The 18,846-nt window shown below is 48.8% G+C and overlaps 1 protein-coding gene across 3 annotated transcripts in view; it reads right to left on the reverse strand.

The window, feature by feature from the left end:
• The window catches only part of LOC141162547 (cilia- and flagella-associated protein 99-like), a 93,357-nt gene that overhangs the window by 44,299 nt on the left and 30,212 nt on the right, over positions 1 to 18,846 (reverse strand). For all 3 annotated transcript variants that reach the window (XM_073648771.1, XM_073648762.1, XM_073648780.1), the window contains 2 exons: positions 13,131 to 13,243; positions 440 to 614 (listed from right to left, as the gene is read on the reverse strand). In XM_073648771.1, coding sequence (XP_073504872.1) covers positions 440 to 614; positions 13,131 to 13,243 — 288 coding nt within the window. The remainder of the gene's footprint in view (positions 1 to 439; positions 615 to 13,130; positions 13,244 to 18,846) is intronic.

The raw sequence follows: 18,846 nt of genomic DNA on the forward strand, positions 1-18,846 counted from the left end.
ACCTAAGAATGAAGGCTCAGCAGAACTCAGTGACTGTGGCGCCCCCTAACTGTTTATCCGTGCAAGCTTTGATGAGCATGCAGCGCTAAACCAGAGCGATCTCTTCAGTCCCTGGATTATGGGGACGTTGGACCCAACCAGGAGGAGATGGCAAATGATATCAGACGCCATCACTTTATCAGCCTTTAAAACGATTATACAGGATTAGAAATAAAACAAGAACAGCGCTATCCCTGCCTACAGGTTGTGCGTGGTATTGCAGTGCAGCCCCTGACTGTGGGGTTAATAGACACAGTGGTAGACAGGTTCTGGGACACAAATCTGAATACACAACTGCAGCTGCTGAAGAACCTCACTGTTCTATAAAGCAGGAGCAGCGAGTGTCAGTCACATCTTCTGCCCCGCACTGTATAACGCCCCCTAGTGGGCGACCACTGACCGGCTGGTGAGGCTTTTGGACGGGTATTTTCTGTGGCAGCGGCAGAGTTCTGGGCTTCGGCTTTGTTATACTGAACTCCTTCACTTCCGTCACTTTAGAGCCTTTTATTATATCCGGACCGTCCGCCATCTTACTATCAATGGCATCTATTAAGTTCAGCACTTCAGGCTGCCACCTAGTGGAGAAAAAAACGTGCACTCATCGCAGTGTATAACATAGAGTGAGACGATCAGCAATGAATACAGTTTAGGAAAACCCCTGTGCCCTGGCTGCAGGTTGTCAAAAAAATACTCACCCTCCCCAGGTCCAGAGCTGAGTATCCGCTGCAACTCCCAATGTATGTTATTGTCTGCAGCACTGATATCAGATCGACAGCGCTGCAGACAATCACTGCTCATGCTGTTATGTCTGACAGACAAGCTGAACTCAAAGATGTGACGTCAGGGCTTCAGGCAATAACAGAAAACAGAAGTAGAGGCGGAGAATCAGTGCTGGACCAGGGGATGGTGAGTAAGGCGCAAATACTTTTTTTTTCTTATTACTATTATTATTATATATAAATTCTTTCACAGATTTTTCAGTATTTTTTTCACCCATCGAAAGCAATGAGAAAGTGCAAAAAAAATTGCAGCGTTTATTGCGATTTTTGTAGAAAGAAACTAACTTTATTAAACATGTCCTGTAGACAAATCACATGTAATCCGCTCGAAAAAAGCAGCTAAAAAAAGCATAAAAAAACACAAAAATACACTAAAATCTGCAGCATTTTTAATGCCAAGAGAGCAGGTTTAGCTGAAGACAAAGACACTGCGTGTGAATGACGCGCCCCCTGGGCCAGTGTTGTTTGGGGGATACCCGGAGCCGGATCAGATGGGGGTTGTAGTCTCCGAGTGGCGGTGACCCGGTCCGTGCCCAGGGTGTCAAGCTCAGTGTGTGGCAGTCCTTATAGATGTTACTAGATGTTCTTTTATGTCGACTACGCCACCCGTTGATTTGCGGTCACTACGGCCGCCGCTGCAGCAGGGTCCACTGAGGCTGGTGATGTGTGTGCAGCTTAGGTAGTATAACCCCCAACGGGAGGGGTATAGCCTCAGGGGGTCAGGTGTAGAGGATGGTGGTTGTGGAGGTGCAGTGAGGATGGTAATGAGACTCAGAGTCGGGCTGTGCAGTTCAGGGTCTTTACTTACTGCTGTTATGCTGGTCACTCCGGCCTTGAGTGACCGCCCGAGCCGTGTTGCGTCCACCAGGTCCTGGACTCGGCCAACTCCCAAGTAATTCTGGAGCGTGATCCTGAGCTCCCTTTCTGACGTTCCTTCTCTCTCTGGCCTTCCCCACCAGGGATCCACCTAAGTCCGGCTCCCTCGGGCCTCTTGTTGGTAAAACCCTTGTCTCTGGGTTCCCTGACCCTATTCTTGGTGTGCCTTCCGGGTGGATTTAGTGGGTGGTCGTGGCAGATCCTGCCCACGACCTCCGGTCTCTGGCTAAGGATTAATGCCCTCCACCAGCTTGGGATCCGGTACCCTTGTGCCAACTCTTCACCCTCTGATCTAATCTTGGGTTCTTGGAGTTCTCTCTTCTCCCCCTCTGGGTCTTTCTTTCTCCTCTCTCTCTCTGGGCCTTGGAGCTGCTCTTCTCCTCTGCTCTCTTCCTCTGACTGACTGACTGACCAAACCTCTACAAAGACCCTGTTCTAAGATGGTTCCCACCTTATATACTCCCTCTGTGTGAGCTCAGGTGACCAGCACCCAATGAGCTCCTAGCATTACCCAGACTGCTCCCCCTATCTGCCCCTACACTACTGGGATGTTCCAACCCCCTCCCACTCCAGCCAGGGACAGACACTGTCGTACCTGCACATTTCTCTAGTGGGAGTACCATTGATCTGTCCCCCGGAAATGGGATGTATGTAGTGCATGCAGCCTACTGAGCTCAGTTCCACACCCCATCCTTACCCGGGAGTGGAATACCACACCTCTGGCTTGAGGTGTAATACCCCTGTAGCAGCCGAATCCTCAGGGTGCTACATTCCCCCCTGGTAAATCACAGCACGTCCTCGGGCTGTTAAAGATAAAAACATCCAAAACATACAATTATTTTTCATAAACATCAACATATAAACATATAAAACATCATATATATCATCAGCAGCAATAAACTCTTCATATAAAAACTTTTCATTATAAACATTCTTGTTCCTCCGGCCACGGTGCAACTTGTGACCGGGTAAAGTACGACAGTCTCTTAAAGAAAATGGTTTCCTATAAAACCAGTAGGGGGCGCTTTAAGAAGCGCAACTATGTACAAGGGGAGGTATGGCCGCTCTCAGTCCTCGGCCAGGTATTAGAAACTAGGGACACACGGGCATCAGTTCACACTTTGTCCCAACGGGGAACATATTTTAAATAAGTAACAGTTCTTGGTACCCCGACGGGCAACTTTATACAGTCGCTCTCTACCGTACTTCAACGACGGCGTCCTCCTGCTCTTTCTTGTTGGTTGGTTTCAGTTTCAGACCCGTCCGGGTCCTCTTGCTCCTCCTCACACCGCAGCTCCTCCTCCGTCAGGCGATGCACATGGAGGGCGTAGGGTCCTTTGGCACACTTGTGCCGGATGAAGGTGACCTCGTCCCCCACATACAGGTCACGACCTCTGTGTCCCTCCGGCAGATGGCTTTCTACGTCTCTGTGGGTCACAAAGACGTCGCCGGGGGTATGATGGTCTCTAATGAAGCCCCACCCATGCTGCATGTTGAATTTTATCACAGTCCCGGTGGAAGGGGGACCATGAGCTGCACGGGGATTCCTCCCGGTCCGGCTCTTCTGCTCCGCGCTTCTTATCTGCACTTGCTGTTCCCGGACCCGCCTCTCTCTCCGCTCCCTCTCGAAGACCTCGAGCTGCTGCCGGCAGCACTCTGCACGCTCCGCTGCGGCCGCCCGAGTCTCCTGAGTGAACCCCATGAGGTCTTCTCCGGTGGGGTCCCACTCAAACTGTGCCTCCTCCAGCGGGGGCGAGGTCCTCTTTACGGGCTTCGGAGCCGGAATCAGGGGCTCGCACATGGGCCTTGCTCTCTGGAGTTCCAGCTGAATGTACTCCTGGGGCCATATGAAGGGCTGCCCATCCGGGCACGTATGCTGGGCGAATAGATCTTCACCCAGGTGCGGCACTCTAGATGTTGAGGGCGCGTTGATGGTAGCGGCGCCCGGGTTAACCAGGCCTTGCGACCAGGCCTGGGGCACCTTAAAGGCAAAGGGGCACCGTAAGAACGGCGGCGCCCGTGGTTACTCGGCCCTGCGACCAGGCTGGTGGCTCCGCGGAGGTAGGGGGCGCTGTTGGAATGGCGGCGCCCGGGTGTACTAGGCCTTGCGACCAGGCCGATGGTATTTCCTGCTTTGCCGCGCTCAGGGTCGAAGCGTGTGACGTCACAGGGGTCGCGGCCGCGGTTTCCGGTTGAGGCCTAGTCGGCGGCGGTGACGATGCAGCGACGGGCACGGCAGGGGGAACTTCGGGCTCTGCGACGGGGAGCTGGGACAGGCACGCGGTTTCCCGGCTCGGGGTTGAGACGTCCCCTTTACCTGCCTCCAGTTGTCCAGCTCCCTTCTCGGCGCCGTCTCCGGCCTTCACTCCTCCTGCACCATCCTCAGAGGCGGTCTGTCTCCTCGTCTCGGGTGGCGTGCTCCGCTGACGGGTTCCGGTCTGCTGGGCCATCTCTCGGCTCCACTCCGCCAACGTCTCTCGCTGTACCCGGGCCATCCTCCGTGCGAGGCCCTCCAGCGCAGTCTGTGCACACTCCCGGTCTCGGGGGAGCTGTGCCAGGACCTCCACTAGGCCTAGTGGGGTTGTGGCTTGTAGCAGGCTCCTGACCACTGGGTCGGTGCTGCCTGACTCTCCCTCCATCTCCGGGTAGGCTTTCTCTGGACTCCTCTCCAGACTTCTTGTCTCCGGGTGCGCTCTCTCCAGACTGCTCCAGGCGACACCCATCTTTGCTCTCTTGTTCAGTCTCCGCCCACATTGAGGGTGGTCCCGGGGCAACTTTGTGATTGTCAGTTCCAGGGGCAGTTCTCTTACGCTGATGGACACTTCCAGCATCACAGTCTCTGTTGGTGGGCGCGGTTTCCGCTTTTGGCGCCATTCTTCGACCTGGCCCACGATGGGAGGTGGCCTCTTGCCACCCTCTGGCACGCCCATAATGGCGTCCGCTCTTCCAAGGCGGGAAATCTTTGGAAATGGCGGGAATCGTCTCCCAGTGGCGGGAAACCCCATGGATGGCGGGAAAAAGCTGCAAATGGCGGGCAACTGGCGGGAAACGACCTGTGATGGGGTCCGTTTGCGGGGACCCTCCGGAACCGGCGGGAGACTTCTTTTTAAGGTAACGGTGAACTTTTCTTCAGGCACGCAGTACCCGGTTGTTGCGGGCACGTAATCCTGCCGACTACGCCAAAGTTGACGCGCCCCCTGGGCCAGTGTTGTTTGGGGGATACCCGGAGCCGGATCAGATGGGGGTTGTAGTCTCCGAGTGGCGGTGACCCGGTCCGTGCCCAGGGTGTCAAGCTCAGTGTGTGGCAGTCCTTATAGATGTTACTAGATGTTCTTTTATGTCGACTACGCCACCCGTTGATTTGCGGTCACTACGGCCGCCGCTGCAGCAGGGTCCACTGAGGCTGGTGATGTGTGTGCAGCTTAGGTAGTATAACCCCCAACGGGAGGGGTATAGCCTCAGGGGGTCAGGTGTAGAGGATGGTGGTTGTGGAGGTGCAGTGAGGATGGTAATGAGACTCAGAGTCGGGCTGTGCAGTTCAGGGTCTTTACTTACTGCTGTTATGCTGGTCACTCCGGCCTTGAGTGACCGCCCGAGCCGTGCTGCGTCCACCAGGTCCTGGACTCGGCCAACTCCCAAGTAATTCTGGAGCGTGATCCTGAGCTCCCTTTCTGACGTTCCTTCTCTCTCTGGCCTTCCCCACCAGGGATCCACCTAAGTCCGGCTCCCTCGGGCCTCTTGTTGGTAAACCCTTGTCTCTGGGTTCCCTGACCCTATTCTTGGTGTGCCTTCCGGGTGGATTTAGTGGGTGGTCGTGGCAGATCCTGCCCACGACCTCCGGTCTCTGGCTAAGGATTAATGCCCTCCACCAGCTTGGGATCCGGTACCCTTGTGCCAACTCTTCACCCTCTGATCTAATCTTGGGTTCTTGGAGTTCTCTCTTCTCCCCCTCTGGGTCTTTCTTTCTCCTCTCTCTCTCTGGGCCTTGGAGCTGCTCTTCTCCTCTGCTCTCTTCCTCTGACTGACTGACTGACTGACCAAACCTCTACAAAGACCCTGTTCTAAGATGGTTCCCACCTTATATACTCCCTCTATTTGTGAGCTCAGGTGACCAGCACCCAATGAGCTCCTAGCATTACCCAGACTGCTCCCCCTATCTGCCCCTACACTACTGGGATGTTCCAACCCCCTCCCACTCCAGCCAGGGACAGACACTGTCGTACCTGCACATTTCTCTAGTGGGAGTACCATTGATCTGTCCCCCGGAAATGGGATGTATGTAGTGCATGCAGCCTACTGAGCTCAGTTCCACACCCCATCCTTACCCGGGAGTGGAATACCACACCTCTGGCTTGAGGTGTAATACCCCTGTAGCAGCCGAATCCTCAGGGTGCTACATGAACATAGCTTTACAGCGATCACTAGGAGTTGAAAATAACATTAACTTTATTTCAGAGACAGGTTTAACTTTCTACACAGTAATAAAAAAAAATAGAAAAAAATACTGTATATATTTATTTTATTATTTATTTTTAGATTTTTTGTGCCCTTTTTATAATTTTTTTCAACGTGGTAAATCTATAGCCCATGCACCTAGGCTGTACACGCCAAGCTCTGGCCCGCAGGGCGGTTTTATTTGGTCCGCAACACCAGAACCACAACCCATATGTGGGCCCATTATTCTGTATGGAGGACTATGTGGGGCCCATTATTCTGTATGGAGGACTATGTGGGGCCATTATACTGTATAGAGGACTATGTGGGGCCATTATACTGTATGAAGGACTATGTGGGGCCATTATACTGTATGGAGGACTATGTGGGCCCATTATTCTGTATGGAGGACTATGTGGGGCCATTATACTGTATGGAGGACTATGTGGGCCCATTATTCTGTATGGAGGACTATGTGGGGCCATTATACTGTATAGAGGACTATGTGGGGCCATTATACTGTATGGAGGACTATGTGGGGCCATTATACTGTATGGAGGACTATGTGGGGCCATTATACTGTATGGAGGACTGACTATTTGGGGCCCATTATTCTGTATAGAGCACTATGTGGGCCCATTATTCTGTATGGAGGACTATGTGGGGCCCATTATTCTGTATGGAGGACTATGTGGGGCCATTATACTGTATGGAGGACTATGTGGGCCCATTATTCTGTATGGAGGACTATGTGGGCCCATTATACTGTATGGAGGACTATGTGGGCCCATTATTCTGTATGGAGGACTATGTGGGGACATTATACTGTATAGAGGACTATGTGGGGCCATTATACTGTATGGAGGACTATGTGGGCCCATTATTCTGTATGGAGGACTATGTGGGGCCATTATACTGTATAGAGGACTATGTGGGGCCATTATACTGTATGGAGGACTATGTGGGGCCATTATACTGTATGGAGGACTATGTGGGGCCATTATACTGTATGGAGGACTATGTGGGGCCATTATTCCGTATGGAGAACTATGTGGGGCCATTATACTGTATAGAGGACTATGTGGGGTCATTATACTGTATGGAGCACTATGTGGGGCCATTATTCTGTATGGAGGACTATGTGGGGCCATTATTCTGTGTGGAGGACTATGTGGGGCCCATTATTCTGTATGGAGGACTATGTGGGGCCCATTATACTGTATGGAGGTCTATGTGGGGCCCATTATACTGTATGGAGGACTATGTGGGGCCATTATTCTGTATGCAGCACTATGTGGGGCCCATTATTTTGTATGGAGGACTATGTGGGCCCATTATACTGTATGGAGGACTATGTGGGCCCATTATACTGTATGGAGGACTATGTGGGGCCATTATTCTGTATGCAGCACTATGTGGGGCCCATTATTTTGTATGGAGGACTATGTAGGGTCATTATTCTGTATGGAGGACTATGTGGGGCCATTATTATGTATGGATGACTATGTGGGGCCATTATTATGTATGTAGAACTATGTGGGGTCCATTATACTGTATGGAGGACTATGTGGGGCCATTATACTGTATAGATGACTATGTGGGGCCATTATTCTGTATGGAGGACTATGTGGGGCCATTATACTGTATGGAGGACTATGTGGGGCCATTATACTGTATGGAGGACTATGTGGGCCCATTATTCTGTATGGAGGACTATGTGGGGCCATTATACTGTATAGAGGACTATGTGGGGCCATTATACTGTATGGAGGACTATGTGGGGCCATTATACTGTATGGAGGACTATGTGGGGCCATTATACTGTATGGAGGACTGACTATTTGGGGCCCATTATTCTGTATAGAGCACTATGTGGGCCCATTATTCTGTATGGAGGACTATGTGGGGCCCATTATTCTGTATGGAGGACTATGTGGGGCCATTATACTGTATGGAGGACTATGTGGGCCCATTATTCTGTATGGAGGACTATGTGGGCCCATTATACTGTATGGAGGACTATGTGGGCCCATTATTCTGTATGGAGGACTATGTGGGGACATTATACTGTATAGAGGACTATGTGGGGCCATTATACTGTATGGAGGACTATGTGGGCCCATTATTCTGTATGGAGGACTATGTGGGGCCATTATACTGTATAGAGGAGTATGTAGGGCCATTATACTGTATGGAGGACTATGTGGGGCCATTATACTGTATGGAGGACTATGTGGGCCCATTATTCTGTATGGAGGACTATGTGGGGCCATTATACTGTATAGAGGACTATGTGGGGCCATTATACTGTATGGAGGACTATGTGGGCCCATTATTCTGTATGGAGGACTATGTGGGCCATTATACTGTATAGAGGACTATGTGGGGCCATTATACTGTATGGAGGACTATGTGGGGCCATTATACTGTATGGAGGACTATGTGGGGCCATTATACTGTATGGAGGACTATGTGGGGCCATTATTCCGTATGGAGAACTATGTGGGGCCATTATACTGTATAGAGGACTATGTGGGGTCATTATACTGTATGGAGCACTATGTGGGGACATTATTCTGTATGGAGGACTATGTGGGGCCATTATTCTGTGTGGAGGACTATGTGGGGCCCATTATTCTGTATGGAGGACTATGTGGGGCCCATTATACTGTATGGAGGTCTATGTGGGGCCCATTATACTGTATGGAGGACTATGTGGGGCCATTATTCTGTATGCAGCACTATGTGGGGCCCATTATTTTGTATGGAGGACTATGTGGGCCCATTATACTGTATGGAGGACTATGTGGGCCCATTATACTGTATGGAGGACTATGTGGGGCCATTATTCTGTATGCAGCACTATGTGGGGCCCATTATTTTGTATGGAGGACTATGTAGGGTCATTATTCTGTATGGAGGACTATGTGGGGCCATTATTATGTATGGATGACTATGTGGGGCCATTATTATGTATGTAGAACTATGTGGGGTCCATTATACTGTATGGAGGACTATGTGGGGCCATTATACTGTATAGATGACTATGTGGGGCCATTATTCTGTATGGAGGACTATGTGGGGCCATTATACTGTATGGAGGACTATGTGGGGCCATTATACTGTATGGAGGACTATGTGGGGCCATTATACTGTATGGAGGACTATGTGGGGCCATTATTCTGTATGGAGGACTATGTGGGCCCATTATACTGTATAGAGGACTATGTGGGGCCATTATACTGTATGAAGGACTACGTGGGCCCATTATTCTGTATGGAGGACTAAGTGGGGCCCATAATACTGTATGGAGGACGATGTGGGGCCATTATAATGTATGGAGGACTATGTGGGGCCATTATTCTGTATGGAGGTCTATGTGGGGCCCATTATACTGTATGGAGGACTATGTGGGCCCATTATAGTGTATGGAGGACTATGTGGGGCCATTATTCTGTATGCAGCACTATGTGGGGCCCATTATTTTGTATGGAGGACTATATGGGGTCATTATTCTGAATGGAGGACTATGTGGGGCCATTATTCTGTATGGAGGACTATGTGGGGCCATTATTCTGTATGGAGGACTATGTGGGGCCATTATTCTGTATGGAGGACTATGTGGGGCCCATTATACTGTATGGAGGACTATGTGGGCCCATTATACTGTATGCAGCACTATGTGGGGCCATTATTCTGTATGCAGCACTATGTGGGGCCCATTATTTTATATAGAGGACTATGTGGGGTCATTATTCTGTATGGAGGACTATGTGGGGCCATTATTATGTATGGATGACTATGTGGGGCCATTATTATGTATGGAGGACTATGTGGGGTCCATTATACTGTATGGAGGACTATGTGGGGCCATTATACTGTATAGATGACTATGTGGGGCCATTATTCTGTATGGAGGACTATGTGGGGCCCATAATACTGTATGGAGGACTATGTGGGGCCATTATACTGTATGGAGGACTATGTGGGGGCATTATTCTGTATGGAGGACTATGTGGGGCCCATTATTCTGTATGGAGGACTATGTGGGGCCCATTATACTGTATGGAGGTCTATGTGGGGCCCATTATACTGTATGGAGGACTATGTGGGGCCCTTTATTCTGTATGGAGGACTATGTGGGGCCCTTTATTCTGTATGGATGACTATATGGGGCCATTATTCTGTATGGAGGACTATGTGGGGCAATTATTCTGTATGGAGGACTATGTGGGTCCATTATACTGTATGGAGGACTATGTGGGGCCATTATTCTGTATGCAGCACTATGTGGGGCCCATTATTTTGTATGGAGGACTATATGGGGTCATTATTCTGAATGGAGGACTATGTGGGGCCATTATTCTGTATGGAGGACTATGTGGGGCCATTATTCTGTATGGAGGACTATGTGGGGCCATTATTCTGTATGGAGGACTATGTGGGGCCCATTATACTGTATGGAGGACTATGTGGGCCCATTATACTGTATGCAGCACTATGTGGGGCCATTATTCTGTATGCAGCACTATGTGGGGCCATTATTATGTATGGATGACTATGTGGGGCCATTATTATGTATGGAGGACTATGTGGGGTCCATTATACTGTATGGAGGACTATGTGGGGCCATTATACTGTATAGATGACTATGTGGGGCCATTATTCTGTATGGAGGACTATGTGGGGCCATTATACTGTATGGAGGACTATGTGGGGCCATTATACTGTATGGAGGACTATGTGGGGCCATTATACTGTATGGAGGACTGTGTGGGGCCATTATTCTGTATGGAGGACTATGTGGGGCCATTATACTGTATAGAGGACTATGTGGGGCCATTATACTGTATGGAGGACTATGTGGGGCCCATTATTCTGTATGGAGGACTATGTGGGGTCCATAATACTGTATGGAGGACTATGTGGGGCCATTATACTGTATGGAGGACTATGTGGGGGCATTATTCTGTATGGAGGACTATGTGGGGCCCATTATTCTGTATGGAGGACTATGTGGGGCCCATTATACTGTATGGAGGTCTATGTGGGGCCCATTATACTGTATGGAGGACTATGTGGGGCCCTTTATTCTGTATGGAGGACTATGTGGGGCCTTTTATTCTGTATGGATGACTATATGGGGCCATTATTCTGTATGGAGGACTATGTGGGGCAATTATTCTGTATGGAGGACTATGTGGGCCCATTATACTGTTTGGAGGACTATGTGGGGCCATTATTCTGTATGCAGCACTATGTGGGGCCCATTATTTTGTATGGAGGACTATGTGGGGTCATTATTCTGTATGGAGGACTATGTGGGGCCATTATTATGTATGGATGACTATGTGGGCCATTATTATGTATGGAGGACTATGTGGGGTCCATTAGACTGTATGGAGGACTATGTGGGGCCATTATACTGTATGGATGACTAAGTGGGGCCATTATTCTGTATGGAGGACTATGTGGGGCCATTATACTGTATGGAGGACTATGTGGGGCCATTATACTGTATGGAGGACTATGTGGGGCCATTATACTGTATGGAGGACTATGTGGGGCCCATTATTCTGTATGGAGGACTATTTGGCGCCATTATTCTGAATAGAGGACTATGTGGGGCCATCATGCTGAATAGAGGACTATGTGGGGCCATTATACTGTATGGAGGACTATGTGGGGCCCATTTTTCTGTATGGAGGACTATGTGGGGCCATTATTCTGTATGGAGGACTATGTGGGGTCCATTATTCTGTATGGAGGATTATGTGGGGCCCATTATTCTGTATGGAGGACTATGTGGAGCAATTATTCTGTATGGAGGACTATGTGGGGCCGATTATGCTGTATGGAGGACTATGTGGGGCCCATTATACTGTATGGAGGACTATGTGGGGCCCATTATTCTGTATGGAGGACTGTGTGAGGACAATTAGACTGTATGAAGGATTATGTGGGGCCCATTATTCTGTATGAAGGACTATGTGGAGCCCATTATTCTGTATGAAGCACTATGTGAGGCCCATTATTCTGTATGGAGGACTATGTGGGGCCCATTATACTGTATGAAGGACTATGTGGAGCCCATTATTCTGTATGGAGAACTATGTGAGGACAATTAGACTGTATGAAGGATTATGTGGGGCCCATTATTCTGTATGAAGGACTATGTGAGGCCCATTATTCTGTATGGAGGACTATGTGGGGCCCATTATACTGTATGAAGGACTATGTGGAGCCCATTATTCTGTATGGAGAACTATGTGAGGACAATTAGACTGTATGAAGGATTATGTGGGGCCCATTATTCTGTATGAAGGACTATGTGAGGCCCATTATTCTGTATGAAGGACTATGTGAGGCCCATTATTCTGTATGGAGGACTATGTGGGGCTCATTATACTGTATGAAGGACTATGTGAGGCCCATTATTCTGTATGGATGACTATGTGGGCCCCATTATTCTGTATGGAGGACTGTGTGAGGACAATTAGACTGTATGAAGGATTATGTGGGGCCCATTATTCTGTATGAAGGACTATGTGAGGCCCATTATTCTGTATGAAGGACTATGTGAGGCCCATTATTCTGTATGGCGGACTATGTGGGGCCCATTATACTGTATACTGGTTGGCCCGTGACTTTGTGCAAGTTTTTCATTTTGGCCCTTTGTGTGCTTCAGTTTGACATCCCTGTCCTAGGTAGTAGGAGGATTGAGGACAGAGCCTATATTAGGTCCCACAATCGTCAGATCCCTCTATGCCGGCTCTTCCCAGCGCTGCTAGAGGTGATTGACAGGTTTCTCCCACAGTGAGAGGGAGACATATCAATCACCTGCAGCAGCGCTGGGAAGAGCCATCTGGGGACGTCACAGTATATTTTCTCTGAAAGTTTGGGCCGCATGAATCACCTGAAAGGTTCCCTTTACAGGAGCTTGTGTCCCTAATCTGCGCCCAGCCCTTCCTTCCATGCTACAAGAAGATACATTATACTCACTTCAGTAATGGATTAATCCAGTTTTCCTTCACGTAATTTGAATCATAGATCTGACTCCATTCATCTTTTATCCAAGTGCTCAGGTTTAGGGCATTAAAGAAAAATCTAAGAAACTGACAAGACAAGTTAATTAGTGGAAGAACACAAGTAACTCATCACCTGTATGGTCAGCATAAGGAGATTATAAATACAATGCATTACTTATCCTGTACTACTCCAGAGCTGCACTCACTATTCTGCTGGTGCAGTCACTGTGCACATACATTACATTACTGATCCTGTACTGATCCGGAGTTACATCCTGTATTATACTCCAGAGCTGCACTCACTATTCTGCTGGTGCAGTCACTGTGTACATACATTACATTACTGATCCTGTACTGATCCTGAGTAACATCCTGTATTATACTTCAGAGCTGCACTCACTATTCTGCTGGTGCAGTCACTGTGTACATACATTACATTACTGATCCTGTACTGATCCTGAGTTACATCCTGTATTATACTTCAGAGCTGCACTCACTATTCTGCTGGTGGAGTCACTGTGTACATACATTACATTACTGATCCTGAGTTACATCCTGTATTATACTCCAGAGCAGCACTCACTATTCTGCTGGTGCAGTCACTGTGTACATACATTACATTACTGATCCTTAGTTACATCCTGTATTATACTCCAGAGCTGCACTCACTATTCTGAGTGCATTTACCATGAAGAAATAAAACAACTTTGTAAACAGTGTTCAGTGTTTTGTCATCTATACGGATCTATGTGTGTCCATGGTAACAGACAACAGATAACCCCGGTGTAGTCTGATCCGACAGTCTCCTTGATTTGTTCCTTACTTCCTGCTACTATAAGAAATGGATGTTAGGAAAAAGTAGTGGAGGAAAGTAACTGAGTGACTGCAGGGTCAGACTACAAAGATTGTGTGTTGTCCTTTACTGTGGAGACACATAGCTCTGCATGGGAGCTGGGACACATTTTTAATAAAGGCTATTTACAAACTATTTTCTTTTTTAAAAGGGAATCTGTCACCAGGTTTGTGCTCCCCTATCTGAGCGCAGCACGATGTGGTTACTCACTTGCTGCTGTTTTGATCAAAAACTGTTTTCTCTGCTGTAGATCTGACAGTGCTGTGAATGCCAAGCCCTGTACAACCCGCCCATTGTCTATGTGCCTGCTGAGTGCCCGCTCCACTCATTCTCTATGTGCCTGCTGAGTGCCCGCTCCACTCATTCTCTATACGCCTGCTGAGTGCCTGCTCCACTTATTCTCTATGCCCCTTCTGTGTGCCCGCTTCATTCTCTATGTATCTGCTGAGTGACTGCTCCACTTATCCTCCATGTCCCTGCTGATTGACGGCTCCACTTATTCTCTATGTACCTGCTGATTGACGGCTCCACTCATTCTCTATGTCCCTGCTGATTGACAGCTCCACTTATTCTCTATGTACCTGCTGATTGCCGGCTCCACTCATTCTCTATGTGCCTGCTGATTGCCGGCTCCACTCATTCTCTATGTGCCTGCTGATTGACGGCTCCACTCATTCTCTATGTGCCTGCTGATTGACGGCTCCATTCATTCTCTATGTGCCTGCTGATTGACGGCTCCACTTATTCTCTATGTACCTGCTGATTGCCGGCTTCACTCATTCTCTATGTGTCTGCTGATTGCCGGCTCCACTCATTCTCTATGTACCTGCTGAGTGCCTGCTCCACTTATTCTCTACGCCCCTGCTGTGTGCCAGCTTCATTCATTCTCTATGTACCAGCTGAGAGCCGGCTCCACTCATTCTCTATGTGCCTGCTGATTGCCGGCTCCACTCATTCTCTATGTGCCTGCTGAGTGCCCGCTCCACACATTCTCTATGTGCCTGCTGAGTGTCCGCTCCATTCATTCTCTGTGCCTGCTGAGTGCCCGCTCCACTCATTCTTTATGTGCCTGCTGAGTTCCTGCTCCATTCAATCTCTATGTGCCTGCTGAGTTCCTGCTCCATTCATTCATTCTCTATGTGCCTGCTGAGTGCCCGCTCCATTCATTCTCTATGTGCCTGCTGAGTGCCCGCTCCATTCATTCATTCTCTATGTGCCTGCTGAGTGCCCGCTCCATTCATTCTCTATGTGCCTGCTGAGTGCCCGCTCCACTCATTCTCTATGTGCCTGCTGAGTGCCTGCTCCACTTATTCTCTATGCCCCTTTTGTGTGCCCGCTTCATTCATTCTCTATGTACCTGCTGAGTGCTTGCTCCACTTATCCTCCATGTCCCTGCTGATTGACGGCTCCACTTATTCTCTATGTGCCTGCTGATTGCCGGTTTCACTCATTCTCTATGTGCCTGCTGAGTGCCTCCTCCACTTATCCTCCATGTGCCTGCTGATTGCCAGCTCCACTCATTCTCCATGTGCCTGCTGAGTGCCCGCTCCACTTATTCTCTATGTGCCTGCTCAGTGCCTGCTCTATTCATTCTCTAAGTGCCTGCTAATTGCCGGCTACACTTATTCCCTTTGTGCCTGCTGATTGCCGGCTCCACTCATTCTCTATGTGCCTGCTGATTACCGCCTCCATTTATTCTCTATGTGCCTGTTGAGTGCCTGCACCATTCATTTTCTATGTGCCAGCTGAGTGCCCGCTCCATTCATTCATTCTCTATGTGCGTGCTGAGTGCCCGCTCCATTCATTCATTCTCTATGTGCCTACTGAGTGCCCGCACCATTCATTCACTCTCTATGTGCCTACTGAGTGCCCGCTCCATTCATTCATTCTCTATGTGCCTGCTGAGTGCCCGCTCCATTCATTCATACTCTATGTGCCTGCTGAGTGCCCGCTCCATTCATTCATTCTCTATGTGCCTGCTGAGTGCCCGCTCCATTCATTCATTCTATGTGCCTGCTGAGTGCCCGCTCCATTCATTCATTCTCTATGTGCCTGCTGTGTGCCCGCTCCATTCATTCATTCTCTATGTGCCTATTGAGTGCCCGCTCCATTCATTCATTCTATATGCGCCTGCTGAGTGCCCGCTCCATTCATTCATTCTCTATGTGCCTACTGAGTGCCCGCTCCATTCACTCTCTATGTGCCTACTGAGTGCCTGCTCCATTCATTCATTCTTTGTGCCTGCTGAGTGCCCGCTCCATTCATTCATTCTCTATGTGCCTGCTGAGTGTCCGCTCCATTCATTCTCTATGTGCCTGCTGAGTGCCCGCTCCATTCATTCTTTATGTGCCTGCTGAGTGCCTGCTCTATTCATTCTCTATGTGCCTGCTGAGTGCCCGCTCCATTCATTCTTTATATGCCTGCTGAGTGCCCGCTCCATTCATTCATTCTCTATGTGCCTGCTGAGTGCCCGCTCCATTCATTCTCTACGTGCCTGCTGAGTGCCTGCTCCACTCATTCTCTATGTGCCTGCTGAGTGCCCGCACCATTCATTCTTTATGTGCCTGCTGAGTGCCCGCTCCATTCATTCTTTATGTGCCTGCTGAATGCCCGCTCCATTCATTCTTTATGTGCCTGCTGAGTGCCCGCTCCATTCATTCATTCTCTATGTGCCTGCTGAGTGTCCGCTCCATTCATTCTTTATGTGCCTGCTGAGTGCCCGCTCCATTCATTCATTCTCTATGTGCCTGCTGAGTGTCCGCTCCATTCATTCTTTATGTGCCTGCTGAGTGCCCGCTCCATTCATTCTTTATGTGCCTGCTGAGTGCTGCGCTCAGCTTTTTCTGGCAGTCCTAAAGAGAATGAATGGAACAACGGTCGGGCATCTGACCATTTTGTAATGGGGATAAAAGTGCTCCTTCGGGAATAAATTAATATTCGCCGTTCTGCCGATCAGTTCAGGTCCCAGCGGTCGGACCCCCACCTGTCAGGAGGTTCTCTTCTATCTTGTTTTCCCCAGACAGCAGAGTGTACAATGGTCTGAACCCCAGTGCTGAGCCCGATGCCGCAGGCTACTGGCCACATTACAGCAGTGCAGTGGTCACTACGCGAGACCCTAGCCGACTGCGGCACATCCTGGGCAGGATCTGGAATTTACCCTCTTGCACGGCCGGCCTGCGAAGGGATAGTAAATGCAAATTAGGGCATCTGCAGTGTGGGAAGGGAGTTTGCTCTGGGACCCTTAGGACCCCTTAGTTGCCCCCTGACAGCCCACTTGTGAATGCCATGAGGACCGTACATACAAGACCTATTCCTCTTTCTATGGTCATGGTGATTCTGTAGCTCCAGAGGCCTCATATATGTTCCTCTACGGCTGTGGATTTCTGATGGAGCGGCGCTCGGCTTCTGTCAGACGAAAGCTATTTTGGTAGCAAACAAGACTTTCCGAGAGGCAGAGAAATCTAATTATAGGCGGCTAATTTGTGAGCTGCATATGTTCATTACTGTGGAGGTTGTGGTGCGGGGTGTGATGTCACCGGTGAGTGGGCCGCATCCCACCTGGGGCGCCAATACTCTCCGCTATTACTACAGAAACAGGTGTGGGAGCGCGCTCTGCTCAGACATCTCCTCCAACGCAACAACCACCACCACTACCACGCCTTTACTGACCGCCATAGCACCCAGAGCGTGAGAAGCCGGAGTACGCGGGCTGCGTATAATACTTCTGTGTAATGGAGGATGCTCAGCACACGACAAGCCCAAAGTCATCACTGCTGACACAAGAGGCCTGTGACTACCTCTGTGACTACCATCATCGGGGCCCAAAGGCCAAGCCGCTGATCGGGCCAGGACTGCGGGCCCCTTCAGATCAGCGCTGAATCCATAGCATGTAAGGACTTGAATAAAATCTCTACCTATGGCGTCTATAAACCTCACTGTTCTTACCGGCATAAATTGACATTAAAGTGAACTTCTATCTTTTAACTCCTTCCTGCTACAGCTAATGTTCATTTTTTGCTCTTTGGAGCAAAAGCCATAACTTTTAATTTTTCCATCTACATATGAAGACTTGCTTTTTGTTTTTTTTGCAGGACAAGTTGTAGTTTTGGATGACACCGTTTGTTGTATCATCCAAAAGAAATCCAATTATGGTGAAAAATAAATTATGATTTTATGATGTTCATTGTGCGGTAAAAAGATGACCTTACATTATGATTTTCCAGGTCACTCCGATTATGGAGATACCAAACTTGTAAAGTTTTTTTTTATAATTTAACTGGGGAAAAAAATCAGAAATTTGTAAAATAAAATACATGAAAAATATTGTCTTGTGTTGCCATTTTCTAAGACTATGCTATGTGGGGTTCATGCTGTATATAAGAGGCTATGTGGGGGCTCATACTGTATATTGGAGGCTATGTGTACGCTCACACTGTATATAGGAGGCTATGTGTGGGCTCATACTGTATATAGCAAGCTATGTGTGGGCTCGTACTGCATATAGGAGGCTATGTGGGGGGCTCGTACAATATATAGGAGGCTATGTGGGGGCTCTTACAGTATATAGGGGCTGTGTGGGGGCTCTTACGGTATATAGGGGCTGTGTGGAGACTCATACTGTATATATGGGGAAAGCTGTCTGCAGGCTCATACAGCATATAGGGGGATGTCAGCATACTTAATTCTGCTCAATATTAAGTGATACAACATTAATATAAAATAATTATTAATATATTGATATTAATATTGAGCAGAATTAATTTCAGCCTATTGGTTTGGCCTCCACAACAGTCATGCTCTCATGTGGCCTCTTGGGAAAATTAATTGCCCACCCCTG

The sequence above is a fragment of the Phyllobates terribilis genome, unplaced genomic scaffold (genome assembly GCF_046119375.1).
Source record: "Phyllobates terribilis strain yellow unplaced genomic scaffold, ASM4611937v1 Scaffold_1__5_contigs__length_1240528914, whole genome shotgun sequence".
Classification (NCBI taxonomy): Eukaryota; Metazoa; Chordata; class Amphibia; order Anura; family Dendrobatidae; genus Phyllobates; species Phyllobates terribilis.